A 23,965-nucleotide genomic window follows, 5' to 3' on the forward strand; every position below is an offset into this window, starting at 1 on the left:
AAAGAACCGCTTACGTCAGTGGGGGTGGGGGGGTGGGGAGTTGTTAAGACCGACAACAATAACAAGACCGCGAAAGATCGCCATTTTTAAGCGACGAGAAGCAGCAGCTGTACAAACGTGAAGTCATCCATTATTATTACTTGACTATTATTGTTGTTGTTGTTGCTGCTGCTTCTTCCATGTTGTTTTTGCTTCAATATTCGCGCCAAGGTTTATGCAAACGTAGCGACGTAACTGAAGTATACAGCGACGTAATGACGTATACAGCGACGTAATGACGTATACAACAACATAACTGACGTATACAGCGACGTAATGACGTGTCTTCTCTTAGCACCACGAGCGATGGAAAAGCAAGCTGGTTCTCAGCTGGCTCGCAAGTTGAATGAGTTGTGAACCAGCACCAGCACTGGCCCCGAACCAGCCCTGGAACTGATTTGGTGGAAAAGGGGTATGAGTCTCTCCACTCACGGTTTGAGAACTGCTTTTGCAAATGAATATTCATGAGGAAAGTGCTACCTGATTTGCTGGTGTAAGAGGGGGGTGGGGTGAGCAGTGGCTCATTATCATTTAAAAGAACATGCACTCAAATCAGCTGTTTGAACAGGGCTGTTTAGGCAGGGGGAGAAGGGAGCTGTGGTGCTTTATCCGTGTGGGATTTTGACCAAAGCATGTCACAGACATTTCATTAAGACCTCAGGGAACTGAGTCAACTTGTGGAAAAGGGGTATAATATGTCATCTTTAAGCTCCTCCAACATCTCCTCAATCAGAATAGTTTCTTATTCACTTTATTTGCATCCATAATATCGTTCTAAACTCAAGACAAAAAGAAAATCAGGAAGGAAATGATTAACCTCATGCTGATATTATACTTAATTTATTCATAATGAGCAAAATCATGATGAAAATTGTAATAAATTGAGTATCTGGAATTTTTTTTCCCTCCATAGTGATTTTCCTACAGTTTCCTACAGAAAACGTGATTTGATAATTATTTTAGGCAACCAAAAGTAAAACATGGGATCTTAAACATCTTAAATTGGGATTTTTTTTCCCCCTGATGTATGTAATATTTAGTCTGACAGGCTGCGACACACCTCTGAGACAGTGAACCCTGGTCTTAGTTAAAAAGCACCGGTCTGGGTGGAAACTTTAGTCCCTCACACAGCTGATCTCATCACTGCAGGCAGGTCTGGATTTCACTGAGCTGCAGCAGGTGTGAGCTGATTGGCTGAAGTGTCTTTTCCTGTGTGTGTGTGTGTGTGTGTGTGTGTGTGTGTGTGTGTGTGTGTGTGTGTGTGTTGATGTGTAGACGCTTCAGGCTGTTTGGTAAGGCTTTATGAGCACTGTGACTCATCGCCTACTGAGCATCTCTAACCAGTCAGCAGCTACCAGGCTCTCTCTCTCACTCACACACACATATCCACACAGAGAGAGTATTGAATATGGAATGTTCTCCACTACACTCAACCCCTCTCTCCATCTCTTTCTTTCTTTTACTCTCTTCCCTTCATTCCTCTCCCTTTTCTTCACTTTTCTCCTTTTCCTTCCTTTCTATCAGTCTCCCGCTTTCCACTTTCTCTCTCTTAATATACCTCTCATTTTTCTCTTTCCCTTACACCCTCTATCTCCACATAGCTTCCAGTCTTTTCTCTCTCGCGCGCGCGTTTACTCTCATTTTCCCCCACTGTCTTACTTTTCTTCTCTTCTTCTCTCTCGTCCCTCCACAGTGACCCATTTTCTCTCCTCATCATTGCTCTGTCCCACCTGAGCCCCCTCATCATTCAGTGAGTGCTCTTCTCACCTGCCTCTCTCTCTCTCTCTTTTCTCCTCACTCCCTCTCTTCTCCTCTCTCCCCTGCAGCCCTCTGTACTGTGAAAGGGAAGGAAATAGGTGTTACACTTTCTTTCGTTAGTGTGTGATGGGTTTTCTACCGCCTGAGTGCCTCTTTTTGCCGTGTGTGTGTGTGTGTGTGTGTGTGTGTGTGTGTGTGTGTGTGTGTGTGTGTGTGTGTGTGTAAAAGAGTATAATTAAGGAGTTTCCAGTTGACCAGCTCTGTATGATCCTGACTGGTTCAGGATTTTTCACAAATCTTATTAAAGTCACCCCAGTGGATTTACTTCCTATTGATCTCTGTAGAGGTCATTTTGTATGTGTACGTATATTGACATACGCTCCAGAATTATTGGCACCCTTGGCAAAGATGGGTATAATAAGGTTATTAGGGGAAAATGCCTTTGATTGATTAGGTTAAATTCTAACCTCAAATAAATTAATTCTAAGAAACTACATAAAATCACAAAAAATATATATTAGCATAATATGCACTGCATTTCTTTTATATATCTTTTTTTTTCATTCACGCCTACAAACGATACAGAAATTCGGCTGAAATCACACAACCACACTTTTTGTAAACTTTATTTTAAAATCATAATCCAAATAGATGTTATTGTTTCTTGAGTGCCTCAAGGCCTTTACTGTTTTTTGTCATGTTTTTATTGAGCTGTGTTGTAATATTAGCTGCTCCTCTATGGTCAAGGTTTCATTTACACAGTTGTACATTCTGGCTTTTTTTTTAAGTAGTAGTAGTATCAGTAGTAGTATTAAGTGTAGTGTGCCAGTAGAGCTCGTATGGTGTACGATGTGGTCTTGGAGTAAGTCAGAGTTGGATAAATACAGTCTCTTGCAAAAGTATTCATCCCCCTTGGTGTTTGTCCTGTTTTGTCGCATTACAAGCTGGAATTAAAATGGATTTTTGGAGGGTTAGCACCATTTGATTTACACAACATGCCTACCACTTTAAAGGTGCACATCGTTGTTTTATTTTGACACAAACAATAATTAAGATGAAAAAACAGAACTCTGGAGTGTGCATAGGTATTCACCCCCTTTTGTATGAAACCCCTAAAAAAGAGCTGGTCCAACCAATTCACTTCATAAGTCACATAATTAGTTGATTAAGATCCACCTGTGTGCAATCAAAGTGTCACATGATCTGTCACATGTCTGTATAAATCAACCTGTTCTGGAAGGACCCTGACTCTGCAACACTACTAAGGAAGCAACATGAAAACCAAGGAGCCTCCAAACAGGTCAGAGGCAAAGTTGTGGAGAAGTATAGATCAGGGTTGGGCTATAAAAAATATCCCAGGGAGCACCATTAAATCCATTATAGCAAAATGGAAAGAATATGGCACCACTACAAACCTGACAAGAGAAGGCCACCCACCAAAACTCAGACCGGGCAAGGAGGGCATTAATCAGAGATGCACCAAAGATAACACTGAAGGAGCTGCAAAAGATCCCCAGCGGAGATGGGAATATCTGTCCATAGGACCACTTTAATCTGTACACTGCACAGAGCAGGGCTTTATTGGGGAGCGGCCAGAAAAAAAGCCATTGCTTAAAAAAACACATTTGGAGTTTGCCCAACAGCATGTGACAGGCTCCCCAAACACATGGAAGAAGATTCTCTGGTCAAATGAGACTAAAATTGATCTTTTTGGCCATCATGGGAAATGCCATGTGTGGCGCAAACCCAACACCCTGAGAACACCATTCCTACAGTGAAGCATGGTGGTGGCAACATCATGCTGTGGGGATGTTTTTTTTTCATCTGCAGGGACAGGAAAGCTGGTCAGGACTAAAGGAAAGATGGATGGCACTAAATACAGGGCAGTTCTGGAGGAAAACCTGTTTGAGTCAGCCAGAGGTTTGAGACTGGGACAAAGGTTCACGTTCCAGCAGGACAATGACCCTAAACATACTGCTAAAGCTATACTGGAGTGGTTTAAAGGGAAACATTTAAATGTCTTGTAATGGTCTAGTCAAAGCCCAGACCTCAATCCAATTGAAAATCTGTGGCATAACTTGAAGATTGCTGTACACCAACGCAACCCATCTGACTTGAAGGAGCTGGAGCAGATTTGCCTTGAGGAATGGGCAAAAATCCCAGTGGCTAAATGTGTTAAGCTAATAGAGACATACCTCAAGGGACTTGCAGCTGTAATTGTAGCAAAAGGTGGCTCTATAAAGTATTGACTTGGGGGGGGGAATCAAATGGTGCTAACCCCCCAAAAATCCATTTTAATTCCAGCTTGTAATACGACAAAACAGGACAAACACCAAGGGGGATGAATACTTTTGCAAGGCACTGTAGATCCAGTTTTGACTGATTGCTAGTTTGGAAGTATACTCTTTGTGTGTGTGTGTGTGTGTGTGTGTGTGTGTGTGTGTGTGTGTGTGTGTTTTTAGCAACAGAATGTGTTCCATGCCATTGCTTTAACAATATATTACGTAGCCTTTGTTGTGATCTAAAGCTAGTTTGTACTGAGTTGACTTTTCAACTCGGAGTTGTATGATGTGATTGTACTTATATAATCATTGCTATTGTTCTGCAGGTCATGCTGTTTTTGGTGTTTTACAAACTTGTGCCCCTTTTTTTTTTTTATCCTTTTACGGTACTCCAGGCAACCTGAATAATTTTGGCATTGACCCTTTAACCAGTGTTCCAGTCATTCTTTATCAACATAAAACATTTAAAGCTAGACTGCCTTTCAGATTTTTCAAGTGTAGGTCATAAAAAGAATTTTCCCCGACACCCAATTATTTTTGTTCAGTGGACCAAAAGCTACTGAATTCGAATCACAGACTTCCAATTTTATTAGTTTTTATTTTTAATAGAACAATCAATGAATTTCGGGCCACGTGGCCCTAAATTCTCCGCTATTTTTTCCTGCTTCACCATGACCCAATTCAAGATACTACGTCATGCATCACATGGTGGGCTTTCCCCGTTCGCGCAAGGCATTGTGGGATACAAATTTGAAACAGGAGAGAAAAACAGGATGTGAGTGTGTGAATGAAACGTGAAAGACCAACCACAGTAACGGAAAGTGAGAAGAAAAGACGTTATATACGAAGGAAAGGAAACGCAGGACCAAACTAATAAATATCGGTGCTCAGCGAACACCTCGGTGTGATCAGCTGTTCGGTTAGCGACAGAATGATGTAACTGTCAGTGCACGGTCAAAGGTAAACCTGCGCATGCGCGCACACACAGACTTCCTCTGTCTGCTTGACTGCGCAAAGCGAGTGATTTCTTGCACATTATTTGCTTTAATCCCCTCAAATTAAATAACTTCCCAGCCACAGAATGGCCTGTTTTTTTGTGAGATATTACAGAAATAAACATGTATCACACTGACCAAATTTCAGACGGAACTAAATTTCACCGATTTTATGAAATCGAAAGGCCGTCTACTTTTAATACATGTTTTTTGGGAAGTACATATGCATAGATTTATATCAGAATATATTTATATTTAAATACATTTATATCATATACATGTGTGCTAGAAAATTATAAAATTGTGCCCTAAGGCAACAACGTAATGGAATAATATTAAAACCACTGACAGGTGACGTGAGTAGCATTGATTATCTCATTACCGTGGCACTGTCAAGGGGTGGGATACATTAGGCAGCAAGAGAACAGTCAGTTGTTGATGTGTTGGAAGCAGGAAAAATGGGCAAGCGTAAGGATCTAAGTGACTTTGATAAGGGTCAAATTGTGATGGCGAGATGACTGGGTCTGAACATCTCCAAAATGGCACATCATATGGGGTGTTCCGGGTGTGCAGTGGTTAGTACCGACCAAAAGTGGTCCAAGGAAGGACAACTGGTGAACCAGTAAAATAGCACAGTGTAAACTGGATCAGAGTGGCTACTCTTACTACAAACCTTGAAGCACAATAGCTACATATAATGGATGTCTACTCACCATCCACTCACCTATACACCTCCACTTTCATGTAGTTATACAATCAGCCAATCATGTGGCAGCAACACAGTGCAAATATTATGCAGATACAGGTCAAGAGCTTCAGTTTATATTAACCTTAAAAAAAAATCAGCAAAAATCTGTGATCTTTGTGACTTTCACTGTGGCATGGGTGTTGGTTTGAGCCAGACGGGCTGGTTTGAGTATTTCAGAAACTGCTGCTCTCCTGTGTTTTTCACACACAACCGTCTCTAGAGTTTACACAGAATTGTGTAGCTCAGCTTTCTCTTCATGGCTGGCAGGATGGGAACCCAGTGTGCTCTTTTATTGCTGTAACCCATCCACCTCAAGGTTTGTTGGTTTGTACATGCTGAGATGCTTTTCTGCTCACCACAGTTGTAAAGAGTGATTGAGTGATGAGTTATTATATCCTTCCTGGCAGCTCGAACCAATCTGGCCATTTTCCTCTGACCTCTCTTATCAACAAAGCGTTTGTTTCCACCCACAGAACTGTCGCTCACTCACTCAATGTTTTTTGTTTTTCGCACCATTCTGTGTAAACTGTAGAAACTTGTGTGTGAAAACCCCAGGAGATCAGCACTTTCTGAAATACTCAAACCACTCTATCTGGTACGAGCAACCATGCCATGATTAAAGTCAGAGATCACTTTTTTTCCCCTTGGTTCTGATGTTTGATGTAAACATTAACACGAAGCTCATGACGTGTATTTGCATGATTTTACGCATTGCACTGCCACTACATGATTGGCTGAGTCGATAACTGCATAAACATCCATGTGTACAGGTGTTCCTATTAAAGTGGGAGGTGAGTGTATAGTGCAGGGGTGGGCAATTATTTTTTTCCATGGGGCCACATGAAAAACAGAAAATTTTGTGGAGGGCCGGACCAAAAGGCTGAACTAAATTCTGCATAATATTAATTGTATTTCTTTATATAAAGCAGTAAATAACATTGTTTTTACAAGCTGCTAAGACTGGTAAGAGTATGGAAAAAACGAGGTTGCCTTACAAAAAATGTCATTTATTCAATCAAATTTCCCAAAACAATGGTTAACAAAATGTGAATGTTTGTACCATTTTTTCAGTCACATTCACCCCAAAACACAATAAAGACATCACAATATTGTCTTTCTACTCCAAATATCAAGCAAGATACATCATATTATAATAATGATGCCCACATTTGTAGTCTAATCACCTCATTTGGTGTTTTTCATTTGGTAATGCCGACTCAAATTGTAGTCTTTGAACACTGCGATCTGCTCTCCGCAAACTAAACACACGGCTTCATCTCTGACTTCAGTAAATAAATACTTAGCAGTCCATGTTTTGTTGAAAGCCCTGCATTTTGCATCTACCTTTCTTCTTTTTGCGGACATTTTGGGGATTAAAGTCTTGTGATCTGCTCGCAACAACGTCGATTCGGTGTAGGTATCAGATCGGCTCCGGCGCCTGCTAGTGACGTCACACTATGTGATTGGCTGGACTGTTTGAAGGATGACGTACAAGTTTGTGGTTGGTCTGGACAAATTACGGAAGTAGTTATCGCGGGATTAGGTTTCGTGGGATTTCATGTCATGCTCATGTCGTGCGCATTGCGTTTTTGTTGAACACAACTTCAAAATAAAAGCAATGCACATTCAGTCCATGCATGAGGTAAAATTAGAAAATACGTTTATTTTGTAATTTCTAATTAACCTTACGCAGGCCGGTCAGAATGAACCAAAGGGCCGGCTGCGGCCCGCGGGCCATAAAATGCACAGGTCTGGTATAGTGGATGTTGTTAATCATAATACAGTATGTGGCAACTAAAGTTGGCTTTTTGCCATTTGTTTTTCAGGCGACACTGCGGTCTACAAAGACGGTGTCTACTGGATCATGGGACGAACTTCTGTAGACATTATAAAGAGTGGCGGCTACAAGATTAGCGCTCTGGATGTGGAGCGCCACCTGCTGGCCCACCCTGACATCACAGGTATGTGACCGAAACGCATTTTGGAGCGAGAGCCGTGACATCTGATGGATTTGGTAAAAAGAAAATAGTGGGTTCACGTTAGTGAAATTATCACATTTAGTTATATTATGAGAAATAAGTTGTATATTTTTGTGGCAGTTCGTAAGAGTGGGAGGAGCACAGAAGACGGAAGGACAGAACTAAGTTTCGTAAACCTTTTTATTTTTCACACTTTTCAGTGGTCTCTCAGAAAACACATAGACAGACACTCGCACACACACATCTGGTGTCTGGTTCGGGAGAGAGCTCTCCTCTGCTCTTGCTCTCTCCTTAAATAGGGCGGGGTGACTGGGGAAGACACACAAACACACGTTAATCAACATCAGGTGCAGCGATTCTGCCACTTACCTTCCCTGACTCCGCCCTCCGGTCACAGACCGATGCTTGACCACACCTCCGCTTCCACATACCCCCACCGCCCGACTCAGGCCAGGCGGCCGTCCGGCCTGCAGCCGACTCCCCCCCCCCCCCCCCCCCCCCCCCCTTGACAGGAGAGGAAGTCCGCCACGACCATCTGCGCCCCCGACCTGTGTATCACCTTGAAGTTAAAGGGTTGGAGTGCCAGATACCAACGGGTGATCCGCGCGTTGGCATCCTTCATGCGGTGGAGCCACTGGAGGGGCGCGTGGTCCGAACAGAGGGTGAAAGGGCGTCCCAGCAGGTAGTAACAGAGGGCGAGGACCGCCCACTTGATTGCCAGGCACTCCTTCTCAATAGTGCTGTAGCGCCCCTCACGCACCGACAGCTTCCTACTGATATACAGCACGGGGCGGTCCTCCCCCTCCACCTCCTGAGACAAAACAGCCCCCAGCCCTCTGTCCGACGCATCCGTCTGTAACATAAAGGGGAGAGAAAAGTCAGGGGAGTGTAACAGTGGCCCCACACAGTGCAGCCTTCACCTCAGAAAAAGCCCGCTGGCATTGCTCCGTCCACTGGACCGGATCTGGTGCCCCCTTTTTAGTCAGATCAGTCAGCGGGCTGGTGACGTCCGAATAATTAGGGATAAACCTACGATAGTAGCCAGCCAACCCCAGGAACTGTCTCACCCCCTTTTTGGTCTTGGGCCTCGGGCAGGCCGCAATTGCTGCAGTCTTGTTAATTTGGGGACGCACCTGCCCGTTGCCCAAGTGGAAGCCCAGATACCATACTTCCACCTGCCCAATCGCACACTTCTTCAGGTTGGCTGTGAGACCCGCTCGCCTCAGTGACTTAAGGACGGCCCTCAGGTGTTGTAAGTGCCGCGGCCAGTCATTACTATAAACAATGATGTCGTCGAGGTATGCTGCCGCATAGGTGGCGTGGGGGCGGAGGATCCTATCCATTAGCCGCTGAAACGTAGCGGGTGCCCCAAACAGCCCAAAAGGAAGTGTTACAAACTAGTGTAAGCCGAACGGTGTGGAAAAGGCCGTTTTTTCTCGGGATAATGGAGTCAAGGGGATCTGCCAATAACCCTTTGTCAAATCCAGTGTCGAGTAAAAGCGAGCCATGCCTAGTCGATCGAGCAACTCATCAATACGAGGCATTGGGTACGCATCGAATTTAGACACCGCGTTGACTTTTCTATAGTCTATACAGAACCGGACCGACCCGTCGGCCTTGGGTACCAAGACCACTGGGCTGCTCCAGTCACTGTGGGATTCCTTGACGATGCCCATTTCAAGCATGGCCTCGAGTTCTTCCCGAAACACTTTGTTCTTGTGTTCGGGTAGCCTGTAAGGGCGGCTACGCACTACCACCCCCGGGGGCATCTCAATGTGGTGCTCTATGAGGTCAGTGCGGCCGGGCAGGGGCGAGAACATGTCCGAAAACTCGGTCTGCAACTGGGCAACCTCCGCGAGTTGGGTCGGGGAGAGGTGGTCTCCACAGGGGACCGGAGAGGTACGTGATGCCAATGCTCCCTTTTGAACCTCCGGCCCCAGCTCCGCCTTCTCCGGAACCACCAACGCCACGGGGACCTCCTCGTTCCAGAGTTTGAGCAGATTGAGGTGGTAAATCTGTAGCACCCCACCCCTGTCCGTTCGCCTCACCTCATAGTCAACGTCCCCGACTCGCCGTGTGACCTCAAAGAGTCCTTGCCACTTGGCGATCAATTTGGAGCTCGATGTGGGCAACAGTATGAGTACTTTATCTCCCGGTGCGAACTCCCTAAGGCGCGTACCCCTGTCGTACAGGTGGGTTTGCTGTTCTTGAGCCTGCCACAAATTCTCCTGGGTTAGGTGTGTGAGTGTGTGGAGTTTTGCGCGCAGGTCCATAATGTATTGAATTTCATTTTTACTTGGTGAAGGTCCCTCCTCCCAATTTTCTCGCAGCACATCTAGAATGCTGCGTGGCTTACGCCCATATAACAATTCAAATGGGGAGAACCCCATGGAGGCTTGGGGGACCTCTCGCACTGCAAATAAGAAGGGTTCAAGCCATTTATCCCAATTACGTGCATCCTCACTTACGAATGTTTTAATTATATTCTTGAGGGTGCGATTGAGCCGTTCAACTAAACCGTCCATTTGTGGGTGATACACGCTGGTGCAGATCGGCTTAATACCCAACAACCCATACAGTTCGTTCAGTGTACGTGACATAAACGAGGTGCCTTGGTCAGTCAGAATCTCTTTCAGGATTCCAACTCGGGAGATGACGCGGAAGAGCGCTTCTGCAATACTGCGTGCTGAGATATTGCGGAGAGGCACTGCTTCCAGGTATCGCGTTGCATAGTCCACCAGAACTAAAATAAAGCGGTACCCTCGTGTTGACCGATCTAATGGCCCGATGAGATCCATCCCAATTCTTTCAAACGGGGTCTCGATTAATGGGAGAGGGTGCAAAGGCGCTTTTGGAATGGCTGCTGTATTTACTAACTGGCATTCGCGGCACACCGTACACCACCTACGGACATCGCCGCGAATCCCTGGCCAATAGAACCGGGCCATTATTCGGGCTAGTGTCTTATCCTGCCCTAAGTGTCCAACCATGGGATTAAAGTGAAATCATGGAATCAAAAGCTGTGTGACTTGCTCTTTAGTCTAAGTGTCCTGCGTCACTCGGTATAATTTATCCTTCATAATTGCGAAGTAGGGGAAGGGCGGGGTGGCGTTTGGCTGGAGCATTTGACCATCGATTACTCTCACTTGGTCAAACGCATGCCGCAGAGTCTCGTCTCGCGACTGCTCTAATGGAAAATCCGCAAGGGATTCCCCAATAGAAAGAAGAGGAGCCGGCGGCTCCTCACTCTGACGCGGAGATGACCTAGATGGCTCTGTGACACCACTACGGCAGGACCCACTCTTCACTAAATGACTCATTAATTCCCCAAATCCCGGCCAATCAGTCCCCAAAATCATCGAGTGGATTAACCGCCGCCTTTACTCTAGATTTTTCCCCTCGAAAAAGAATGTGGACCGACACTAAAGGGTAGTTGTGAACATCCCCGTGCACACACAACACCTCCACCAATTGTGCTCTCCCCAATGCCTCGTCTTGCATCAGGCTTTGGTGGATTGAGGTCTGATTACAGCCAGAGTCCACCAACGCCTGATATGTATCCGCTTGGACACTCACCGGTATGCGATACGCTCCGGCCCGATCGAGGGCGGCTCCTGGTGTGTCGGGGATCCAAACCACCGCGCCCACCTCCATTACCGAGCACTGCTGTTGGAGGTGGCCCGGCTCCCCGCAGCGCCAGCAAACCGGCCTGGGCTTCCTCTCTCCACTGGTGCTCTGGGGCTCACTCACCTGAGGGGGGGGAGAGACAGACACAGAAGGGAGAAACGGGAGGGCACCGTGGGTGCGGTGGGCCGGCTGGGGTGGCGCCGGCCCCCACCTCTGCGGTGGGGGAATGGGGCGAGGATGAGACACAGGAGGAGAGAGAGAGAGAAGAGGGAAGAAGAGGTTGTCTGCTGTCCTGCCGTCGGGACAGCCGCCAAATGGTCCTCCGCCAGCTCGATTGCCTGATCCAGCGACGCCGGGTGGTGGCACTTGACCCACTCTGCGGTTCCTGCTGGTAGGCGAGCGATGAACTGCTCCAGTACCACCTGATCAATGATTCCCTCGGCATCGCGGTTGTCGGCCCTCAACCACCGCCAGCAGGCGGCCCGGGGTTGCTGGCCAAACACGAACGGCCGGCCGACTTCCTCCAAGCGCAAAGCGCGGAAGCGCTTTCGCTGTTGCTCAGGGGTGCGCTCCACACGCTGGAGGATGGCCCGGCGAAGGTCCGCATAGGCCAGCCAGCGGTCGGCGGGGAGCTGTAGCGCGGCCAGCTGCGTCTCGCCCGTTAGCAGGGGGAGGAGGTGCACCGCGCGCTGTTCCACCGGCCATCCCAAGGTCTCTGCTACCTGCTCAAAGAGCGTGAGGAAGGCCTCGGGGTCGTCCTGCAGGCCCATCTTTGTTAGGATGAGGTGAGAAGGGCCCGCGGCAGTGGAGGTGGTGGACCCCGCCAACGCGAGGAGGTGCCAGAACGCCTGTCGATCTTCCTGCTAAGCCAACACCAGGGCCTAGAACTGTTGCTCTTGCTCCTTCCAGAGGGCAACTAGTGCCTGGTGCTGGCTCTGCTGGGCCGTGGCGAGGGCGTGGACCAGGTCGGTGAAAGGGGAGGACTCCATGGGGCTGTTCTTTCTTCTGCACTCCACGTCCCGGGTTTCGGCACCACTGTGGCAGTTCGTAAGAGTGGGAGGAGCACAGAAGACGGCAGGACAGAACTAAGTTTTGTAAACCTTTTTATTTTTCACACTTTTCAGTGGTCTTTCAGAAAACACATAGACAGGCACTCACGCGCACACACATCTGGTGTCTGGTTCGGGAGAGAGCTCTCCTCTGCTCTCGCTCTCTCCTTAAATAGGGCGCGGTCACTGGGGAAGACACACAAACACACGTTAACATCAGGTGCAGTGATTCTGCCACTTACCTTCCCTGACTCCGCCCTCCGGTCACAGACCGATGCTTGACCACGCCCCTGCTGCCACAATTTTAAAGTAACCAATGACAGAAATCATAAGTAGACATTAGAACTTGTATGTTTTTTCTTTCTATTTGTAAGATGTGGCTGTAATTGGGGTACGGGACTCCACCTGGGGGCAGAAGGTTGTAGCGGTTGTGCAGATGAAGAGTGGGAAGACAATCGGTCTTCCTGAGCTGAAGGCCTGGGCCAGGTAACTCCTTTCTGAAACATCACCTTCCCCTTACTGACCACACCCATCTGTTCAACTAAATGTGCTGTATGAGATGCCTGATAGGTGAAGCTAATTAACATGCCAGAAAAATATAAACAGAAGCCTGAAACAATCCAGGTCCGTTCCGGTGCCGTATTGTCACCATTGATACCATCACCATTGTTCTGGTATCTTTGGAAATATGCTGAGGTGGGATGCAATTTGGTTCCATTTCTTGAGTTAAAATAAATGTGTTATTTACCAGCTGGGAGGTCCATATGGTGAAATACCATGACCGAGGTCTTGAAAGTACTGAGCAAGGCCCTCTGGGCCGAGGTCAGTATTCAAGCCCGAGGTCACGGTATTTCACCATACGGACTGACCTTAAGCTGGTAAATAATTTTTTTTTTCTTTACCAAATTCTAACAGAAAACGAGAGCGCCCGAAAGGGAGAGCCGAGCCGCCATTTTGAATTCTCAGTCACGGCTGTAATGCAGATTGCTTCCTCCTCAGTATACGAGTACAAGTGCACTTCCATGGCAGGAAAAAAACTACATTTTGCCGCCTATATAGTCCCCTATTTATACAAATAGGAGTCATTCAGGATTCAGCCATGTTTTTGCTCGGTGTTTTTGCTCGACCAAAGTTATACAGTATTATGACCTTTATATTACATAAATAAAGCCATTTGGTGAAACTTTGAAGAAGAGATTGTACTGGTTTAAAGTTTTTACCTAACGTAATATTATGTATTAGGATAACATGGCCCAAAATGGGCCTCATTAACTAATGAGATCAAACTGTTAGCAAGTTAGAGGTTTTTAGCTTTCTCCTGAAATGTTTTCTTTTATTTTATCTTCCTCAGGGTAGTAAAACTCGCTTTCGCTGTGAACACTGTCGTTATCGCTATCCATGCTGTAAAATTAATGCTATTTTGAATCCTCATTCACAGCTGTAATGCAAATTGCTTCCTCCTCGGTATACAAGTGCACTTCCATGGCAGGAAAAAAACTACATTTTGCCGCCTATGTAGTCCCCTATTTATACAAAGAGGAGTCATTCAGGATTCAGCCATGTTTTTGCTTGGTGTTAGCAGGAGTTAGAGGTTTTTAGCTTTCTCCTGAAATGTTTTCTTTTATTTCTTCTTCCTCAGGGTAGTAAAACTCACTTTCGCTGTGAATACTGTCGTTATCACTATCCATGCTGTAAAATTAATGCTGTTCTCCTGAGAAATGCTGGCAGAAATTTATAAGATTTTTGATAATCTTATAAATAAATTTTAGCAAAAAAAGATAAATGTTGAAAAAAAATGCTACTATGTTTGTTGTTGTTGTGAATGAGCAAGTCACCAGAGGTCCGTAACTGGGGTCCGTACTGTAGGATACGGACCCACTCGCCAGCCAATCAGAGCACAGGATCTGGACCGCGAAAAAAATAAAATACAAATATCATCTCATCTCATTATCTCTAGCCACTTTATCCTTCTACAGGGTCACAGGCAAGCTGGAGCCTATCCCAGCTGACTACAGGCGAAAGGCAGGGTACACCCTGGACAAGTCGCCAGGTCATCACAGGGCTGACACATAGACACAGACAACCATTCACACTCACATTCACACCTACGGTCAATTTAGAGTCACCAGTTAACCTAACTTGCATGTCTTTGGACTGTGGGGGAAACCGGAGCACCCGGAGGAAACCCACGCGGACACGGGGAGAACATGCAAACTCCGCACAGAAAGGCCCTCGCCGGCCACGGGGCTCGAACCCGGACCTTCTTGCTGTGAGGCAACAGCGCTAACCACTACACCACCGTGCCGCCCACAAATATCATCCCAGTTGTAAAAGTATCTTCCTTTTTAGATCATCTGGCCATAAGGCTGATGAGCTGTTGCCGTGGCATCCGTCCGTCGTCCACAATTCAGTTACATCGTATCTCCTTCATCAGTTCTCCACGGATTTCCATTCCAATTGTTTTGTTTGAAAGAACTCATCACTCCGCACAAAACTTGGTTGTTGTTTTGTCAAATATTTTGCTAACGAGTTACTAATTAGGCCAAATTAACAAATTTTCCAGGCCACTAAAATTTTATCTCCCCTCTCATTTATCATCCGATTCCAGTTCCGATCGATGTTTTGGGTAGATCTTGCCTCAGGGGAACAAAACTTGGTCGTTTGTTTGTTGATTTTCTTGTTGCAAACAATTTGTTTACAACTTTGTTTATTTTCAGTTGAATCATGTCTCCTCCCTCCCTGAGTTCTCACTGTATTTCAGTTCTGATTGTTTTATTTGAAAGAACTCGACCTTCTGCACAAAACTTGGTCACTGTATTGTCAAATTTTTGCAAAACAAATTAGTAATTAGGTCAACTTCACACATTTTCTTCTGACTTGAATTGTAGCTCGTCTCTCATTGATCATGCGAATTCAGTTCTGATCGATGTTTTAGGTTGATCTTTCCTTGGGGAATAAAATTGAGTCCTTTGTTGATTTTCCTGTTGTAAACAATTTGACATGGAGGTTGGTCCTCTCTCACATCATCACATTTCAGTTCTGTCTGATATTTTGGTAGTCATGGTTGTTTTGATGGCAGGCCACATGAGCTATTTTGTTCTTGACGTTCTCGTCAATTCTCCTTGGATTGGCATTGTTATAGATGTCTGTATGTGACTCGCCATTACAAAACTAGTCACATGAGTCAACTTTTCAAAATTAACTGATTGTGTTTTCATGAAAGGCCATTAAAAAGCTTTCCAGTGATGCACAGATCATTAAATTTGACCAGTATATCACTGAGATATGGGCATTTGAAGTAGTCAGATGTTACTTTTTATGAAAAGTCAGAAATGGAGAAATCTGCTTGCGAGATTGACTATATGAACTCTTTAGCAATGCATATTTCAAAAAAGATATTAAAATGAAATTTGGGGCACATACAGTGGTGCTTGAAAGTTTGTGAACCGTTTAAAATTTTCTATATTTCTGTATAAATATGACCTAAAACATCACCAGATTTTCACACAAGTCCTAAAAGTAGATAAAGAGGAACCCAGTTAAACAAATGAGACAAAAATATTATACTTGGTCATTTATTTATTGAGGAAAATGATCCAATATTACATATCTGTGAGTGGCAAAAGTATGTGAACCTTAGCTTTCAGTATCTGGTGTGACCCCCTTGTGCAGCAATAACTGCAACTAAACGTTTCCGGTAACTGTTGATCAGTCCTGCACACTGGCTTGGAGGAATTTTAGCCCATTCCTCCATACAGAACAGCTTCAACTCTGGGATGTTGGTGGGTTTCCTCACATGAACTGCTCACTTCAGGTCCTTCCATAACATTTCGATTGGATTAAGGTCAGGACTTTGACTTGGCCATTCCAAAACATTAACGTTATTCTTCTTTAACTATTCTTTGGTACAACCCCGATTCCAAAAAAGTTGGGACAAAGTACAAATTGTAAATAAAAACGGAATGCAATGATGTGGAAGTTTCAAAATTCCATATTTTATTCAAAATAGAACATAGATGAAATATCAAATGTTTAAACTGAGAAAATGTATCATTTAAAGAGAAAAATTAGGTGATTTTAAATTTCATGACAACAACACATCTCAAAAAAGTTGGGACAAGGCCATGTTTACCACTGTGAGACATCCCCTTTTCTCTTTACAACAGTCTGTTAATGTCTGGGGACTGAGGAGACAAGTTGCTCAAGTTTAGAGATAGGAATGTTAACCCATTCTTGTCTAATGAAGGATTCTAGTCGTTCAACTGTCTTAGGTCTTTTTTGTCGTATCTTCCGTTTTATGATGCGCCAAATGTTTTCTGTGGGTGAAAGAGCTGGACTGCAGGCTGGCCAGTTCAGTATCCGGACCCTTCTTCTACGCAGCCATGATGCTGTAATTGATGCAGTATGTGGTTTGGCATTGTCATGTTGGAAAATGCAAGATCTTCCCTGAAAGAGACGTCGTCTGGATGGGAGCATATGTTGCTCTAGAACCTGGATATACCTTTCAGCATTGATGGTATCTTTCCAGATGTGTAAGCTGCCCATGCCACACACACTAATGCAACCCCATACCATCAGAGATTCAGGCTTCTGAACTGAGCGCTGATAACAACTTGGGTCGTCCTTCTCTTCTTTAGTCCAAATGACACGGCGTCCCTGATTTCCATAAAGAATTTCAAATTTTGATTTGTCTGACCACAGAACAGTTTTCTACTTTGCCACAGTCCATTTTAAATGAGCCTTGGCCCAGAGAAGACGTCTGCGCTTCTGGATCACGTTTAGATATGGCTTCTTCTTTGAACTATAGAGTTTTAGCTGGCAACAGCGGATGGCACGGTGAATTGTGTTCACAGATAATGTTCTCTGGAAATATTCTTGAGCCCATTTTGTGATTTCCAATACAGAAGCATGCCTGTATGTGATGCAGTGTAGTCTAAGGGCCCGAAGATCACGGGCACCCAGTATGGTTTTCCGGCCTTGACCCTTACGCACAGAGATTCTTCCAGATTCTCTGAATCTTTTGATGATATTATGCACTGTAGATGATATGTTCAAACTCTTTGCAATTTTACACTGTCGAACTCCTTTCTGATATTGCTCCACTATTTGTCGGCGCAGAATTAGGGGGATTAGTGATCCTCTTCCCATCTTTACTTCTGAGAGCCGCTGCCATTCCAAGATGCTCTTTTTATACCCAGTCATGTTAATGACCTATTGCCAATTGACCTAATGAGTTGTAATTTGGTCCTCCAGCTGTTCCTTTCTTGTACCTTTCACTTTTCCAGCCTTTTATTGCCCCTGTCCCAACTTTTTTGAGATGTGTTGCTGTCATGAAATTTCAAATGAGCCAATATTTGGCATGAAATTTCAAAATCTCTCACTTTCAACATTTAATATGTTGTCTATGTTCTATTGTGAATACAATATCAGTTTTTGAGATTTGTAAATTATTGCATTCCGTTTTTATTTACAATTTGTACTTTGTCCCAACTTTTTTGGAATCGGGGTTATAGAACGACTTGTGTGCTTAGGGTCGTTGTCTTGCTGCATGACCCACCTTCTCTTGAGATTCGGTTCATGGACAGATGTCCTGACATTTTCCTTTAGAATTCGCTGGTATAATTTAGAATTCATTGTTCCATCAATGATGGCAAGCCGTCCTGGCCCAGATGCAGCAAAACAGGCCCAAACCATGATACTACCACCACCATGTTTCACAGATGGGATAAGGTTCTTATGCTGGAATGCAGTGTTTTTCTTTCTCCAAATATAATGCTTCTCATTTAAACCAAAAAGTTCTATTTTGGTCTCATCCGTCCACAAAACATTTTTCCAGTAGCCTTCTGGCTTGTCCACATGATCTTTAGCAAACTGCAGATGAGCAGCAATGTTCTTTTTGGGGAGCAGTGGCTTTCTCCTTGCAACCCTGCCATGCACACCATTGTTGTTCAGTTTTCTCCTGATGGTGGACTCATGAACATTAACATTAGCCAATGTGAGAGAGGCCTTCAGTTGCTTAGAAGTTACCCTGGGGTCCTTTGTGACCTCGCTGACTATTACATGCCTTGCTCTTGGAGTGATCTTTGTTGGTCGACCACTCCTGGGGAGGGTAACAATGGTCTTGAATTTCCTCCATTTGTACACAGTCTGTCTGACTGTGGATTGGTAGAGCCCAAACTCTTTAGAGATGGTTTTGTAACCTTTTCCAGCCTGATGAGCATCAACAACGCTTTTTCTGAGGTCCTCAGAAATCTCCTTTGTTTGTGCCATGATACACTTCCACAAACATGTGTTGTGAAGATCAGACTTTGATGGATCCCTGTTCTTTAAATAAAACAGGGTGCCCACTCACACCTGATTGTCATCCCATTGATTGAAAACACCTGACTCTAATTTCACCTTCACATTAACTGCTAATCCTAGAGGTTCACATACTTTTGCCACTCACAAATATGTAATATTGGATTATTTTCCCCAATAAATAAATGAGCAAGTATAATATTTTTGTCTCAATTGTTTAACTGGGTTCTCTTTATCTACTTTTAGGACCTGTGTGAAAATCTGACGATGTTTTAGGTCATATTTATACAGAAATGTAGAAAATTCTAAAGGGTTCACAAACTTTCAAGCACCACTGTATTTATTAGAGTTTCCCAGATGCACACACCAAACTTTTTCACTCTACCTTTTGAGGAACATGTTATTAACATATATATATAAAATGTAGATTTCTTTTTTTAACAGGATTTTTCCCCTTGTATCCTCCATGCATTCCTCTCAATATACAGTTCAAAAGTTCCAAAATTGTAACATTCCTTGAAGATGATGCCTATGGTTCATGACTAAGAGCAAAAGTCCCCTGTGTTTGAACCCCTCTGCCATGGACACGGACATACCCATGACCATGCCTGCTTCTGCAGCCACGGCCATTACCTCGACTCTGTCCTTCTTGTCCTTTATGTACCTGCACCTGTATCTCTTCATCCTCTGACCCATCTGGAGGCAGCACATCTTGTTTAGGGCACATTATGTCCTTATCAGGCTCAGGAACAAAGGCTCGGATGTGTTTGTAGCGATATATTATTGCCAAGCTAGCAGAAGTCCAGGCAGGCTTGTAGTACTTGAGTCCAACTCGTGCCCTAATTTTAAGGACTCGTGACTTAACTTGGACTTGAGCACTGATGACTCAGATTTGGACTCGGACTCGTGCATTAACTGCATTCGGACTCATAAATTGAAGACAAGGACTCGGATTTTTTCTTTATTTTTTGTAACACGCCATGATAATTTGGCATAAAATATTTATATCTACATTAATTTTTATACTAATTTTGTGCAAGAGAATGCACATTCACCTGTTCATATGTCATGTTCAGGAACAAACTAACGTTAATGGCGCTAAAATGCCTGGAGAGAACGCCCCAGGATTGTCCGCTTTGCTTATACAGACTTCTTGTGCAGTGGAGAAAAAATGCACTGCTATAATATGTGTTCCATATGTAGAAGAACTATCGAGGAGACGACGGGGACAACCTCGAACTTCAATCGTCATTTGGCAAGACTCCACCCGGAGAAGGAAGTGACACGCTATGTTCATTGCTCTGTTGATAGTGGGCGGGGCTTGCTGAGCGCTGAACTAGCAAGTGTTAACCCTCTCTCATGTTATTTGCCCTGTTGATAGTGGGCAGGGCTTGCTGAGCGATGAACAAGCTTTTTATCTGACAATAAGGTGGATCATTCTAGCAGTGCAGTGCTACAAGAAACAAATTCATACACCCTATTGAAAAACTGGAACATATCCATCACTTTGTCTTGGTTTAGTTTAATGATGAGTACTTTAAGGTTGGCTTCTGTTTTTGGCTTTATAGGCAGGCATCAGGGTTTAAAATCTGATGTCGCAGCTTTAGGAAGCTAGCGGAAGGGACTCAGTAGTGACATACGTAGTGTTGGAGAGCTTGTCTCCTTGCTGCATTCTGGATCAGTTGCACGGGGCAGCTTAGCATGCAGGAGTAGACAGGTTCCAGTAACTGAGTCTTGAGTGATCTTCATGGATTCAAATGTCCAGATCCTCCTGATGTTGGAAAGGAGAATCCAGCATAAGGACAGAAGGATGGTCGGTTGTCCAGAACAACCCCAAAGTTGCGTGCAGTGTCAGGTGGTGTGTTCTGACTGGTGTGTCGTTGAACATCGTGTCTGGAAAACGTTGTACTCAAAGTGTGTGAATGTTTCAGTCATTTAGTCATTGTTTCACTGCTCATTTGAGAAACGTTTTCAACTCTAATCTTCAGTATCCTAGCGCAGGTCCATGTTCTTCCTCTCTGGGAAGTTCTCCAAGTTCTCCACTTAGTATATTTGTTAACTTTGTTTCTCATGCTCCAAATCCTCAATCTCAATCTGTCAGCTGATGAAACACTATGATGAAATGTGTTTACTTCGATGTATGCAGCACTGAGTTAAAACGGTGCGTGTGTGTGCTGCGGTGCGCAGGCTTGCGTCAGAGCGTGGAGCGTGTTGAATCACGCAGGAGGCTGATGGTCCCTCTGGGCCACTGCCAAATCGATGGAGATGTTCAAGAACACAGCTTTTTGAGTGAGTACACTTTGGTTTCACTCGCACACATCAACAGCGGCTCGTGTGCAACTCAGCAGCTGTGTGCTGATCGTCGGGGCAGCGATGAATGAAGGGATGCAGCTAAAATGGCTCTCGGCTCACAAACACTGCACGTGGGCATGAGCTACTGGTTTGTTTGTTGTTGTTTTTTTTAAACCCCACATCTTTTAGCTCTTTCTGTTTAATATCTTTGGGTTTTTTAGTTTCCTTTTGATGATTTTACTCACCTGTGTTGTGCCTCAGATACAAAACTATTAGGAAACAGCTACAAATTTCTCTCTCTCTCTCTCTCTCTCTCTTTCTGCATCAATTTATTTACAGTATGTCTTTTTCTTGCACATTTGAGTACCTCTGAATGCTTACAAAAAGCTCCGTATGGTGTAGGGATCCGAGTGCCCTGGCTGTGTTTTGTTGGTGGTGTGTGTGTGTGTGTGTATCTGTTTGTTTGCATGAGTGTATACGCTTGAGAAGTTGTGGTGTTGACCTGTCCTTGCTCCTGTCAGCATAGCCCGAGGTAGTGTATTACACACAAACACATCTTAGTGAGCTACTTCTGTGTGTATTACTGCAGCTCCACACAGGATGATTAGAACATTCATTTAGCTGAAATTGCATTTTAAGAATTAAAGGCGTTAATTAGTAATAAACTGTCTTAAATGTCCAATTCTAAATGGAATTAAACCCGTTTTGAGCACAGACTGTGGATAATATGCATGACAGACAGGGACTTTGTATTAAACTGGGGTGAGGGTGCTTGCTATTGGTCTGGTATACACTGAGGTGCATTGATATGGGGAAATATGATCCAGACGTGCTGGAGAATACTGAAACTATCCTGCGATTTCCAAGGAAGATGCTGTAATGCGGTTGTTTTTTTCCTAACTGAGAGGATTTAGACAGTTTTCCTTATGTGTACTTTTTGTGCGTATATTCAGTAATTTTGGTAAGACATTGACAAGGTTGTAAAACTGTATTTAATGCGCGCACACACACACAACATGCTGTATTTTTATTTACTGTTGCTTTGAATCAATTCTATTTCTAACATGTGCCTGAAGCATCTTCATCACTGAAGCAAACGTGGTGTTCATAAGCTCTTAACCATACATAGTTACATAGTCCATGCAAACAATCTACACATTAAAAAAGGCTTGTATATGGGGGATATTACACAGTTGCACAAACATATGAAGTTTATCTTTGAGTGGTAATGGACATATCACGAGTGAGTAAAGTGAACAAGTGAAATATTTTTCAACACGAGAAGATAAACCTCATATCTTTGCACCACTGTGTAATGTTCTTTATATTATATGGGGGGGGCGGCACGGTGGTGTAGTGGTTAGCGCTGTCGCCTCACAGCAAGAAGGTCCTGGGTTCGAGCCCCGGGGCCGGCGAGGGCCTTTCTGTGTGGAGTTTGCATGTTCTCCCCGTGTCCGCGTGGGTTTCCTCCGGGTGCTCCGGTTTCCCCCACAGTCCAAAGACATGCAGGTTAGGTTAACGGGTGACTCTAAATTGACCGTAGGTGTGAATGTGAGTGTGAATGGTTGTCTGTGTCTATGTGTTAGCCCTGTGATGACCTGGCGACTTGTCCAGGGTGTACCCCGCCTTTCGCCCGTAGTCAGCTGGGATAGGCTCCAGCTTGCCTGCAACCCTGTAGAAAGATAAAGCGGCTAGAGATAATGAGATGAGATGAGATATTATATGGGCACATCCACACAAAAATACACAAGTTAATCAAAAGAATTTTAATTTTGAACCTGTTCACCATTTTCACAATGCATGTCTAGTCAGCAGGAAAACACTGGGAGTGACGTCATTGGAGTGATGGACTTGTGTGCTGCTGAAGGACGCTGTCTTGCTCCATGACCCACTTTCTCTCCAGGTCATGTACAGATGTCTTGACATTTTCCTTTAGAATTCGCTGGAATAATTCAGAATTCATTGTTCCATCAGTGATGGCAAGCCATCCTGGCCCAGATGCAGCAAAACGGGTCCAGATCATGATACTACCACCACCATGTTTCACAGATGGGATAAGGTTCTTATGCTGGAATGCAGTGTTTCATTTCTCCAAACATAACGCTTCTTGTATAAACCAAAAAGTTCTATTTTGGTCTCATCCAGCCACAGAATGTTTCCAATAGCCTTCTGGCTTGTCCACGTGATCTTTATCAAACTGTAGTCGGGCAGCAATGTTTTTTTGGAGAGCAGTGGCTTTCTTCTTACAACCCTGCCATGCACACCGTTGCTGTTCAGTGTTCTCCTGATGTTGGACTCGTGAACATTAACATTAGCCAACGTGAGAGAGGCCTTTAGTTGCTTAGAAGTTATCGGGAGTTCCTTTGAGACCTTGCAGACCATTACAGTAAATGCCTTGCTCTTGGAGTGATCTTTGTTGGTTGACCTCTACTGGGGAGGGTAACCATGATATTACATTTCCTCTATCTCTCTGAATTGGTGGAGTCCAAACCCTTTAGAGATGGTTTTGTAACCTTTTCCAGCCTAATGAGCATCAAGAAGTCTTTCTGAGGTCCTCAGAAATCTCCTTTGTTCATGTATGCAATGATCCACTTCCACAAACATGTGTTGTGAAGATCAGACTTTGACAGATCCCTGTTCTTGAAATAAAACACAGTGTCCACTCAACACATCATCATCGCATCGTTTGAAAACACCTGACTCTCATTTCACCTTCAAATTAACTGCTAATCTTAGAGGTTCACATTCTTTTACCACTCACTGATATGTAAAATTGGACCATTTTCCTTAAAAAAAAAATTTAACTAAATATAATATTTTTGTCTCATTTGCTTAAGTAGGTTCTCTTTGTCTGTGTATCTTTTAGGATGTGTGCGTGTGAAAATGTGATGACGTT

At 44.3% G+C, this 23,965-nt stretch overlaps 1 protein-coding gene across 4 annotated transcripts in view; it reads left to right on the forward strand.

The window, feature by feature from the left end:
• acsf3 (acyl-CoA synthetase family member 3) overlaps positions 1-23,965 on the forward strand; it is a 204,578-nt gene that overhangs the window by 177,855 nt on the left and 2,758 nt on the right. For 3 of the 4 annotated variants that reach the window (XM_060911944.1, XM_060911946.1, XM_060911947.1), the window contains 2 exons: positions 7,649-7,783; positions 12,852-12,963. In XM_060911944.1, coding sequence (XP_060767927.1) covers positions 7,649-7,783; positions 12,852-12,963 — 247 coding nt within the window. Of the gene's footprint in view, positions 1-7,648; positions 7,784-12,851; positions 12,964-20,964; positions 22,445-23,965 lie in introns of those variants that run through there. The other variant, XM_060911945.1, reaches the window with a different exon arrangement.

Source organism: Neoarius graeffei, chromosome 27 (genome assembly GCF_027579695.1).
Source record: "Neoarius graeffei isolate fNeoGra1 chromosome 27, fNeoGra1.pri, whole genome shotgun sequence".
In the NCBI taxonomy this organism is placed as follows: domain Eukaryota; kingdom Metazoa; phylum Chordata; class Actinopteri; order Siluriformes; family Ariidae; genus Neoarius; species Neoarius graeffei.